The sequence below is a fragment of the Sturnus vulgaris genome, chromosome 1 (assembly GCF_052056855.1).
Source record: "Sturnus vulgaris isolate bStuVul1 chromosome 1, bStuVul1.hap1, whole genome shotgun sequence".
Lineage (NCBI taxonomy): Eukaryota > Metazoa > Chordata > Aves > Passeriformes > Sturnidae > Sturnus > Sturnus vulgaris.
The window spans coordinates 124,217,912-124,230,067 of record NC_142243.1 but is presented as its reverse complement, the minus strand read 5'-3'; the positions used below and the strand labels follow the sequence as shown (position 1 = coordinate 124,230,067).

General features: G+C 38.9%; 1 protein-coding gene across 8 annotated transcripts in view; it reads left to right on the top strand.

The window, feature by feature from the left end:
- EYA1 (EYA transcriptional coactivator and phosphatase 1) overlaps window positions 1-12,156 on the top strand; it is a 144,782-nt gene that overhangs the window by 53,093 nt on the left and 79,533 nt on the right. For 4 of the 8 annotated variants that reach the window (XM_088176175.1, XM_088176159.1, XM_088176166.1 and 1 more), the window contains exons 2-4: window positions 8,692-8,741; window positions 10,150-10,277; window positions 12,088-12,150. In XM_088176175.1, the coding sequence (XP_088032301.1) occupies window positions 8,692-8,741; window positions 10,150-10,277; window positions 12,088-12,150 (241 nt within the window). Of the gene's footprint in view, window positions 1-2,487; window positions 2,621-8,691; window positions 8,742-10,149; window positions 10,278-12,087; window positions 12,151-12,156 lie in introns of those variants that run through there. The other 4 variants (XM_088176190.1, XM_088176188.1, XM_088176182.1 and 1 more) reach the window with 2 other exon arrangements.

Below are 12,156 nucleotides of genomic sequence, written 5' to 3'. Positions count from 1 at the left end.
GCCAGTGGCCAACAACCCACCCTGCACTGATTTGGTGTGTAGTTACTGGGAAGAACAAGCCCCAGAAAATAAGTAAACAAACCTCTTTCAAGTAGGTTTCAAATCGGTGCAGTACTCAGCTGTCATAATTAGATTACCTATTGAAATAAAAAGAACTGCACTCACTTAAACTAAATGAGGATCTGGTCCACAGTATCAGCTGTAGGATAAGTTCATAGGTTAGACCCTATCACAGGGTAATGATATACAGTGATCTGAAGTCCAATCTTCAGACATCAGATAAAGAACTTTAAGGCACTGTTTAATGGCTGTATAAACACAGAGGACCCTACTTTATCTCATATCCCCCATCTAGATCATTTATATGGCTTCAGTTCCCATACTGCCTACATGCCATACTACAGAAGAGATTAAAAATTCAAAGCTGGTTCTTTTCTTGCAATGAATCTTCAACACCCTTTTTCTGATCATCTTAGCCTCTGTGTAATTTATCCCATGTTTATCCTCACATCACCAAGCTCTGTACGTGTGTGTGGGGATCTGTCTTACTTTAATTAAATACAGAGACTGGGCACACTCCTGAAGTTATTACTTAGATATAACTCCCAGTAGGGACTACAAACTAAACAACAATAAACTCGTTTCAGTAACCTTTACATTTAAAATGCTAAAATTTATTCATGGATTTCTGCTATTCGGGGTCTTTTTTTTTTTTTCAATAATGGAATGAAATAGATTTATGCGAAAATTTGCATGCATCATTGAAGTCACAGTCTTCTTTTAAATCTTTTTTTTACTTCCATAGCATCATTTAAGTATCACTATTTCTGAGAAAGGGTTTTGAGTTACATTTTCCAGTGTTTGATTGTACCTCACAACAACAATATGATATTTTTTTAGTTCTTCTAGAAAAAAATGAGATTCTGCTTCATTGAAGTGCGTGTCTGATATTATTCATTAAATAGTTGTAGCTCCTACAGTCGGTGAAGCAAGATTTGTCTTTATATCAGATTGGATAGGGCTTTTAAAAAATGATCTTATTGACACTGGTAAAGAATTCAGTGGTAAGCATTTTCCAGAAGGTCGTGGCTGTTCCAAAAAAGCATATAGTTCAGAATGATTGTGTTTCAGGGCTTCAGTGACTTTTACCTGACAAAACTGTGTAACTCCATAATAAAAGTAATTTGTATTTCTTTCACAGTTTAATATAGAACACGGTAAATAGTTTTCTTGGCGTGAGACGTGGTTTGTGACTCTGAAGAAGTGATGGGACTGTGTTTGTGCTGGCTACGCAGACGGGCCCAATCGAAAGCTGCTTATTTTGACCTGGGTTCCCATATATGGAGTGTGACTGTCCCGAGATCCCTTTTCTCCGCTAAACAAAATGAAATCCTAGGTGCGTTTTCAGCTCGAGGTTGACTTGTAGCTTTGCAAACCGATCTGCTTTCCTGAAGTATTCCCAATGTACTTGCTGCAAAATAATGTCTCACTTACTGGGATGTAGTAGCCAGAAGAGATTTCTCCTCTAGAAGTATTGCTTTCATTCACAGATTAGTTAATTGAAGGTAAGGATATATTAGCAGTGAATAACCACAGGTTTTTGTGAAGGGAAAAAAAGTTCGGTTTCAATCTGTTTATATAGTATAAAGTTGGGGGGTTTGTTGATTTTTGATTTTGTTTTGGTTTTTTAAAATTTAGTACTTTAGACCTGGCATGGTTTTAAGACTTCTTTTTTGGTACTACAAATCGTTACACTGTTTTCCTCATCATATTTGGATTATGCACACTGAAAAAAAAGTGTGGAAAAATTAGTGTTACGTAAAGTGAAAATACTGTCTGCATAGTAGAAATGCTCTGGAGAATGCTGGTCAAATTCAGTTACTATGTATGTTATAATGTTTTTTAACATAATGTAAGTATTTTTAAAAGAGTTAGGTCTTTTTCTTTTTTAAATTATGAGCAACTGAAAGTTCTGTTTAAAAGAAAAGCATCATAAACCCATTTCAGTTTAATGGCTTGCTAATTAAATTACTTAATTACCTATTGATTGGTAAAAGCTAAGGTTACTTAATGCACAAATTTAACTCTATGTAACCATCTCTCCCTTCTTTGGAAACATTTTTACCGTCTGTGGAAACAGCCTGTATACAGTTTTAATTTTTAAACTTTAGTAAGTGATAAGTAATAATGAAAATACGAATTTGACTGTATTTACAATTGGTTTTAGGCGTACAGATATTTAATGGTTTAAGTGGTTTAAACCATTTTAAAAGTTCCAGATATTTTATTTAATAAATACCCTTAATTGGAGAAGGCTAGCTTAAATAGTTTTAGCAGACCCTTTCTTTACAAGGTTGCAAGAATCTCAGATATTTGAGAACAAATCTGTTACATATCCAATCAAAACGGCATGTCCGGACGTGCATGCTGGTTGTATGCTAAAGAGCCTCTATGAGTATCCCTATTTAGCTTCTCTCATTGATATAACGTTGGTGTAATTCCAGTTATTCTATTAGGACGGCTTTAGTTTAAACCCAGCTTACAAGAGGGGACGCATCTACGCGCAATCCAACTTTCTAGATGAGGAGGGACCCGAGGGATTTCCAGGAGCTTTTCTGGGGTGAGGCTGAGGAAGGTGCAGGGGAGGGGGGCTCGGCCGGGCAGGGGGCGGAGGGGCGGCGGGGGTCGGGGGCGCGCAGTTCCCGCGGCCGAGCGCGGCAGCCCCGGCTGCGCTCCGCCCGTGCGGCAAGGCTGACTTCAGAACCGCGCAAGCCTCACTGCAGTTGTTGCTTTTAAACCAATAAGGTTGGGACAAGAGAATAGCTGCGGTTTGCATTACAAAAACAAAAACAAAACCCAAAGGGGGAGGAAAAAAAAAAAAAAAGAAGCAGAGGGAGAAAAAAAAAAAAAAAAAAAGAAAACAAAAAAAGAAGGCAAAGGGGAGTGAGGAGGAAAGCGGGCGCGGGAGCGGCGGCGTGCCCCCAGGCACTGCCTGGGCAGACACACAAGGCTGAGCAAACAGACGGCGGGGCTGCAGGCAGCCTCCTTGGCCGCGCTTTGTCTGCCCAGCCCCGGCCCGGCGCGGCCCGGCCCCGGGGCGCTCCTGCCCCGCCGCGCCATGGCCGGCGCGGCCGCCGCGCTCTGACCCGCGGAGCGGCGCCGGCACCGTCCGTGAGTACCGGGGCGCGGGCACCGGCGGCGGGGCTGAGAGGGGCTGCTCGGGGCTGCTCGGGGCCGCGCGGGGCGGCGGGACGGGCGGACAGCACCGCCGACGGGGCCGCTGCACGGCCCGGCTGCCGGGAGCGCGGCCGGGCGGCGCGGAGCGACAGCGGCGCTTCCCGCGCGTCCTGCCGCTCCGGGGGACAGCGGCGCTCAGCTGTGCATCACTGGGTGCCGCAGTTAATTTTGGCCGTAGTTCAGGCTGGGGTTTGCAGGCTTCCCGCAGAACAGATGTGAGGAGGTTCTGTTTGTTGTGATCAGCCAGGTTTGGGGATTCTCCTGTTTGATTTTCTCGAGTGCTAATGGTTCGGCAGATAGGAGAAACGTGATGGGGAGATGTTAAATGGGGGTGGAAATAGGCACGTACGGTACGAAACCAGCAAACCTTGTTGAAAGAGACATGAGAGCGTGAGAAAAATAGTAAAAAAATTGGGAGGAAGAATGCCTGACAGAGATTTTGACAGTGCTTTCTGAAGCAGGAAATCCTTTTGCTTAATATGTTTAAATTTTCCAAACACCAAGGAAAACATGCAGATCCCCAAAGGAGAACTTTTCAAGATGACAGAATAAACATCTACACAACTGAAATATTTGACGTTTATTGACATTTTACGTGGCTTATTTAGAACGGTGATCTTAGAACAAGGAAGTTAAAGATATTCTGAAGTCTCATTAAATTTACATCTTGCTTTTGTGCAGCCAAGACCTACCAAACATTCTCTCGGTGATTTTCAAACACCAAGAGGAAGGACTGTCCTTTACCATACAAGATTGATTCTGGAAAAGTAAAGGTGTTAGTGCACTTAAAAATATTTCTTTGAAGGTGCTTGGGTTTTGGTGTGTTTTTTTCTTTCTTCTGTAAGCAAACATTCAAAACTGAGGTAAGCGGAAGAGATAAAAGCTTTCTGGGGAGAAAAAAAAAAAAAAAAAGATAGTGTTTCAAGTAGTTTGTTTGAATTTAAAAATGAGGACCAGGGGAAATTTGGAATAAGAAGTGGAAATGTGGTGTGGTGTATCATTGGAAGTTTTTAACACTAGATACCATATATAAAGATTATTTTATTTTCCAACCCATACTGAGATGGTTCGTGAAGCATCTGCCAGAACCCAGACTGCTGGTTTGAGGTGTCAAATAAATTAATAGTATATATATGGATATGCATCTGTAAAAGTACATATATGTGTATGTGTACACATTACAGAATTTTAGGTATATAAACACATATGCACACGGCGTATTCATGTAGCTCACAAGCCCATGACATGCAGTTTTTAGCCAAGCACCTCACTGCTGTCAGAGTTTTCCCAAGGCCTGGAAGGGTCTGGAAATGAGCAGCCATCCCCTCTCAGCAGTTCTGCACAGTGACAGACAGCTTGAGTCATGCTTCACCTTAGGAGAAAAAAAGAATGAGTAATCATTTTGTTTGAATTGCAATAAGTATGAAATATTTCTCAGGAGCCAAAAAAATCTTGGAAAAGCAGAAAGACATTCTTAAATGGCTGGTCATAATAGAAGCATTGTCACATTGTAATACTTCTTTCTTAAAGGGAAGAAAGTGTTGGGATCTCAAAATGTTTCATTCATGAGTGTATGAAATGAGCACACAGGATAGCACTTTAGAAGAATTTAAACTGGTAATTAAAAATTAAATAACTGCAATTACCTGCTTTTGCTTTAGTAAGTGCAATTTGTCTTTGATGTGAATATCTAGTGAAAAAGCCCAACCTCTTCCCTTGGAGCCCAGCGATATATGATTATTGGAAGAGTGAAAGTATTACCAAGTTTCCTGAGTTGCCAGCAAGGTGCCTTTCTGCAGCCAATTTGCATTTTAGTTTTGTAACATTTTGGCTGTTGAAGCCATTATGTCGGTAGATACTGACTGCGTCGTTCTTTCAGGGAGGTAAAGAGTGCTGTTGGGAAAAAGGTCCCTTTCTCTCCCTTCCTCCACCCCTTCCTAAAAATGACAGATTTTTTTTTTCCTAGGAAGGAACACCCTCATTTGAAAACTGCCATTGTCTTTGAAATTTGCTTCTTTAAAGTAGAACTATATTTTAAGAGAAAACGTGTGTGCTTGCTATGGTTTTCTGGGTTAAATTCTTATTTTTACTTCAAAAATTTTTTTTCAGCTGGAAAAATGTTTTAAATTATAGCCATTTTAAAAATTGCTCCTAGCAAGCAAAAATACTGTGGAAAACCTGTAATTTAGACAAGTACCTACATTTTATTTGCTCTGTGCTGCTGAAATTTAGAATCTCTTCCCATTTACAGTTTACTTTTCACAGAACATTATTAACTTTTTGGCTTCATACATGATCTTCTGTCAGATGCTTTTGATTTGTAATTTAGCAAAGTATAATAAACAGTGCAAAAGTCATGAATTTTCCTCTGCATCCTGAGCTCTGTGGTAGGGAAAATGTGATAAAATGTGTACCTTAAGTCTTGTTTGATGATCTCTCAAAGCGAGTTTGCCTTCTGGAAATAATTTCTGGGGTTGAAGAGCATGGTATTAACAGATTTAATGTGGCTATTCAATGGATTGGTGGAGTACTATGTGAGGTTTAACAAAATGAGAGAGACAAATTGAACATCAACAAAACCTACATCTGTGAAGAATTATAAATTTAATTAGAAAAAAGGGCAAACTTAAAAGACCTCATTAACTAATCAGAATTTGATGTTACTGATTTAAGATTCTTAAATGGATGAATTTTAAGTAGCTTTGCTATCACTGTCCTTTTTTTCTCGCCATATACTACATAGTGCCCAATCTGCAATCTGTAGTAAGGAGAAAGATGTGAATGTTACTGACAAAAATCAAATAATAAAGTAATGTTTTTGAAGTATTAAGAAGAATGTGTATGCCATTTAGCATATAAGGCATTTTTTAGTTTAAGCAGAGCACTGAGTGTGAAGGGAGTGTGACAGGTCCTTTTTTTTTTATTATTTTTTATTTTCTTTTCTTTCTTTATTTTTTTTTATGTGGCCCATTTCTATCTGGGTAAGGCCAAGCATTTTGGGTTCTTTCCCCCACATTTTATTTGATATGTGAGTTATGTTGCCAAACTTCAATTATCCAGAAACCTGTTGACAAAATGGGAATATATGAGAGAAAGCACAAGCACACACCACCCATAAATGTTTTTATTCTATGAACTAACTGGTCGTCATAAGTGTGGTTCCTTACTATGTTGTAATTTTGTACTGCACATAAAAAACTGAAAGCATGTGAAGTGTAGCATTTTGTAAACTGTAACTAATTTCACTCACATCTGTGTCTAATTGTTGTCTGCATTCGCATTCTTGAGAGTAGATTTATTTTTCCTGGACCACTCTGTGGATTCAGCTGACCAGCCTAAGTGAGGATTAGTTGTTTTAAAGTTATTTTGATTAAAGAGTCATTTTTAAATTTGGTAACGTGCAACACATGGTTTAAATAATCCTTGAGACACAAAGGAATATATCTAAAGTACGTCTAATGAAAATGAAAATTGTGGATATGAACTTTCACAAATCATAGAGTGTTGGAGGACATTAAGGTATATATTTAATTCACTTTGAATAAGCGGGTTATTTTTTTTTGCCCTGTCCCACAAAAACATAAATGAGGTCTTTCTTGCTATGCACATACGTGAGCATGTATATATGTATATAATGTATATATTTTCAGACGTACAGAAGTTACTATTTTTGTAAAAATTCTGTACATAAAATAGTGAGGATTACATTTTTTTTATTTTAATCAAGTATGAATAATTGTGTAGTGCATGATGGAAAATATTGGTTAGTTAGAGCATCCATTTGAAAAAAGATAATAAAAGATTATAAAAGATGGGTTTTAAAAGATCCTGTGCAAGAGGGAGTGAAGATAGCTCTGTAGGCAAACTTAGTTCTCACCTATAATTTTTTCCAGGTGTTTAGACGTAACAGCAGAAGCATATCCTAAGGCACCCTGCAGCAGTTTCTGGGGTAAAGAACTAAGGGGGAAAAAATCCTTTAACCAAAATGCACAGTTTTGACTGTATCTGCTAGTCTAGTTTGATTTGGCATGCAACAATGTATTGAAAAGCGTGTTATGCAGTACTTTAAGTACCCAGTTATAAAAAGATTGATGTTTTTCAGCATGCATTATTGCATGCTTCTTGACATCATTTGTAATGTTCTTCCTTGCCTGACTGCCCCTAGCAGTTGTTTACTCTTGCTAGTAGTAATTCTGTCTGTGATTAAAAATAACAAAAAACCCACCCTACAGACACATAAGTACGATTTGCTCGGATGATTTTTATGGCACTTAAAATGCCTCATCTCCCTTGTCTTTGCTCTGTGATCATTTAAGAGATGTCAGTTCAGGTTGAGTGGAGACGCACAAGAAGGATCCTCACTGCAGACATTAAGAGGATATATATACCTTGCCCAGAGAAGCTTTCGTGTGCTTTTAAGCTAACAGTGTCTAGCAGTGCCTTTCCACCTGAATTTTATCACCTGCTGACAATTGTTACTGGCTAGAGTTTGTTACTAAAGCAACAGTGTTTCTCTGATAGAATATGAAAACAATTACTCACCTGAGTTATAAAAGGCATAATTTGATTAAACTAAAAAATTATTGGTGGGCTTCCTAGTGGAACCAGATTCCTTCTCTTCATGAGTGACATCAGAGGTAAATGCTACAGCTTCCTCCCATGCATTTAGCCAGAAGTGTCCTTTTAAGTAATTTTATCAGAAATCTCATTAGCAACTGGAATTTTTAGGAGTAAGACCATGCAATAACGTGTGGAATTTTTATTTTAATTTGACCTGGTTGGGCTCCTATTAGAGATGGTTCTGTAAGGCTGTTGGCTGTATAGTGAAGGTCTTTACCGTAGGTAGACTTGCCCCTTGCTATTCTCTACTCCTCCCCACCAAAAAAATACCATCAGCATCTCCAGCTTGCCTTTGGGGTGAGCCCGACCCGTGGGTTCCCTGTGGCCCAGACACAGAGGAAGGATGGCGGAGAGCGAAGGAAGAAGAAAATGATGATGATGAGGGTTAGAAGAAGCTGCCGGGAGCGGAGGGGGAAGGAGGGTGAGGAGAGGCGGGAGCAGCGGAGCGGAGGATGCTGAGGGGCTCGGGCAGGAGCAGCTGGTGCTGCCCCGGGCGGGGTTACCTTGGCGGGCGCAGGGCAGAGCCGAGCCGAGCCGAGCCGGGGGAGGAGGGAGCGAGCCCCTCTGCAGCTGTCACAGGCCCCTGATGAATCACTATCCCGTCACTTGGCTGCCGTCCCCTGGCGCGGGGAGGAGGGAGAGAGACCTGCCGGGGAAACAACAGTTGAGCCTTCAATTTAAAGACAATATGCCTTTCAGGCGCACCGCACCCTCCTCCTCTCCCTTTGGATTTAAAGGACAGAATTGTCATCCCTAGTGATAGCCTTTCTTTAAATTAAGGCCTCATAGTAAAGTGGAGTAATAGAAGCTTCTGTTTGTTTCCCTGGTTTACAGGTGCAGAAGTCCCAAACCAGTTCAGATGTTGCTGTTTCCTCAAGCTGCAGGTAAGGATTTGACTGAAAATTGCTAATTTTTTGCAAGGCTTCTATTGTTGGGGATTTTTTTTTTACTTCAAGTGATAAGTAAAATATTTTTTCTTGTTTCCCACTTTAAGCAGATGAGTAAGTGCTGGAGCGTAGCTTTAACGCGTACGCAACCAAGTCTGTAAACCATGAGCACGTAACTTTTTCACTAAATTGTTTGAGTTTATATTCGATGCTGGCGTTTTGAACTCATTGCATTATCATCTTCTTTTTTTTGTGTAGATTGTTTTAGGTAAAGAAATATTCAATGAACGATCTATGTTTAGAACCTGTGACAAAATTTCAGTTAAAATACAAAAGCTTTGTACCTGAAATGACACTTAGGATATTTATATCATTACTGCAGAAGTAATTTTATATGTAATTTTAATAGTCTTTAAAAGAGCCTAAGCATTTCTTTTAAACTGAAAAGTTACTGGTTCAAATACCTTGGAGGCACAGTAACCTATGAAGTTTCTACTGGGAGCAATTACTTAAAATGAGTACATCAAAAAACAATATTAAAAGTTTTAGGTGTAAAGATACAGAAGGATAGGTTACTTCAGTCATAAGCCCCAACATCAACCAAGGGATATGTCATGGTGGTGATGACTGTTGGCCTGTTAATATAAAGCTATTGAAAGCACAAATCTTAAATATTCAGCTGCTTTTGTGCCGCTTAAACGCTTAATTTTTGCTTTAGGTGGGAATTGCTCTTTTCTCATTTTGACTAAGCGACAGCTGCTGAGGTACAGCAGAGTGCTGAGACACACTAACGCCTGTATGGATCCACTGTATGTCGGTCATATCCCCTCTCAATTGGGCACGCTTCATGTAATCCACAAAGCAAACAAGTGAGCAGACATAATAATGTTTTAATGCTGCATTTGTTTCAAAAGAAACAGAGGAACAATTAAGTAGTTTGCCAGAGTAAACACATACATCAGGAATATCTCATTCCCTGTCAGTAGATGATAGGTTTCCACAATTGCTTCAAGTGTTTTATTTGTTTTGGAGGCCCATTATATTGCCACTGGGTGGTAAATCTTGAAAAAGCAGGGTGTTAATTTGTTTTTGAGAGAATGTATGTCTTCATATGTTGGTGATTCTGTCTTTGTACATATTTTAAAAATATAAGATTGCTTCAATTTTTGGTGCTCGGAATCTAAGTTTTATTTAGTAATAGGCTGCAAAAATTACAGTAGCTGGCCAATCATATGGGGCTACAACATAAGTTAAGCACTGGAAAAGATCAAGTTGGGAGAAGAAGGTAATTTTTTACTAAGTGTTTCTGGGATGTTGATAAATAGCAGGATGCATCTCATAAAGGCAATTCCTCTGTAATTCATGTTGACTTATGTCACTAAAACTAGTTGCATCTTGTTTTCAGGTCTATGGAAATGCAGGATCTAGCCAGCCCACATAGACGACTAAGTGGTAGTAGTGAATCCCCCAGTGGTCCAAAACTTGATAACTCCCATATAAATAATAATTCCATGACACCCAATGGCACAGAAGGTGAGCCAGCCTTTTTTTTTTTTTTTCAGTGTTTCATAATTTGTTTTTTCTCCTTTTTTTCTTTGGTGTTACAGTCAGCAAGCTATAAAGTGTTTTACTATTTTAGGTGTTCTGTGTTTATTCATATGGTACATAAAGGCAATGTTCAGTGTTTATCAGTAGTTACTATTATCAAGTTTCAGCAATAGCTTTCATTACAGGTTTATGTTTCTTTCATGGAGTTTGAATGGACTGAGCAGGTAGTATGTGCAGAGCTTAAATTTAAAAAAAAATCAAAAAACTGAAAGGGAAGTTTAATGATGAGAGAAAAAAAGTGGGTGTTTACAATTGCCATAGTACAAAATTTATTTTTTCAGTCTTCCTTACTATTTGGGTATTTCTTTATGTTCTCACTTTTTGCAAGCTCTTAAGGCTATGAGAATTTTGTCAAGTAGGCTAATAAAACTGAGTGTTGAAAGTTCCTCAGGCTAGCTTGCTGCTCTGATGGAGTGGCCAAAATTCAAACAGGTGTAGTAATTCAATGGGGTAAACTGATACCTATTTCTCAAGAAGCAGTCAGGCAGTTGATAAGTTATGTTTGTTCTCAGTAGAATACTAACAACAGAACAACCTAACAGCTTTGCCAGTAGTATAATACATCTATAATACATATAATAATACATGTAATGAAACGCAGAAGGGTTTATACAACAAACAGCAAAAAATGCTCTTTCCTGCAGTTTCTATGGCAGTAGTGGGAAAGATCATACATGACATTTGACTGGCTGTGTTAACAGAGGCTTAATGCATTACTAGAAAAGAGTAATGCAGATTCAGTATTGCTCTTCAGTATAAATGTGTAGGTAAACTGCTACAACTGTTGTAGCAAAGATACGCCTCCTTTATTTCCTAAGAACTGGATTTCAGTAGTGTTGTCAGACTCTTTAGGATTATGGACATGCATTGCATTTTTCCAGGAAAGGCACATGTCAATCAAACAAATGTTGGGCCCCCCTCAATTCCCCAAATATTTCTGTCATTCGTTGTAATTGTAGTCCTTGTAGTGAAGACAGTTTATGGGTTATCAGATTAACAGGAACTTGTGCCAGACTTGTGTGTAAATTACTCTTTGCTATTGCTGTAAAAGTATTGCTTCAATCAAATATTAAACCGTTTGAAAAAGAATACCTTTTTAAAGGATAAATAAAGTGCTTACTATGCTCATGTAGTTTAAGCAGGAAAATATTTTATGTCCAAAACTGAGTCTTCTTCCTTTAAAGTACACAAGTATGTTATTATATTTTTATATCATATAACCAGGTATATACCACTTTTAGTACAGGATAAAACTGCCCTTTCAAATTAAAATTCCTCTAGCTCACAGAAGCCTTTGTTGTGAACTTCATGAACTTTTCTACCTTCTATATAACTTGAAGGTTCTTTTGTAGAACAAAAAGAGGAGGTGTTCCTTGAAACACTGAAAGATGTTCATCGTTGACTTGATTTTTTATTTGACATGTAGTGCTGAGTACATACACTCTGAGAAATGTTTAATATTACTTTGTCAGGATACGAAGCATATGTTGTATCTATTAATGCACTGGCTTCAGGTATAAAACAATTTTGGAAATAATATCTCAACTTCTAGGTAGGTATCAGAGTTCATTGAAGAGAATCAATTAAACCGTGGTAACTTATTTATCTGACACTAGAACTTTCCAGTTTAAAAGACTCTGGAGAGAATACTACCCAGAAAGCTCTAACTTGCAATACATGTTTGCCTCCTGAGACGAAGCCAAACGGTTTTCTTTTGTTTGCCCTTTTCCCTCAGGTGACATGACCCTCCTCAGCACTGCAGACTGGTTGCTCAGCCCTAGCACACCGAGCCCTGCAGGTTTGG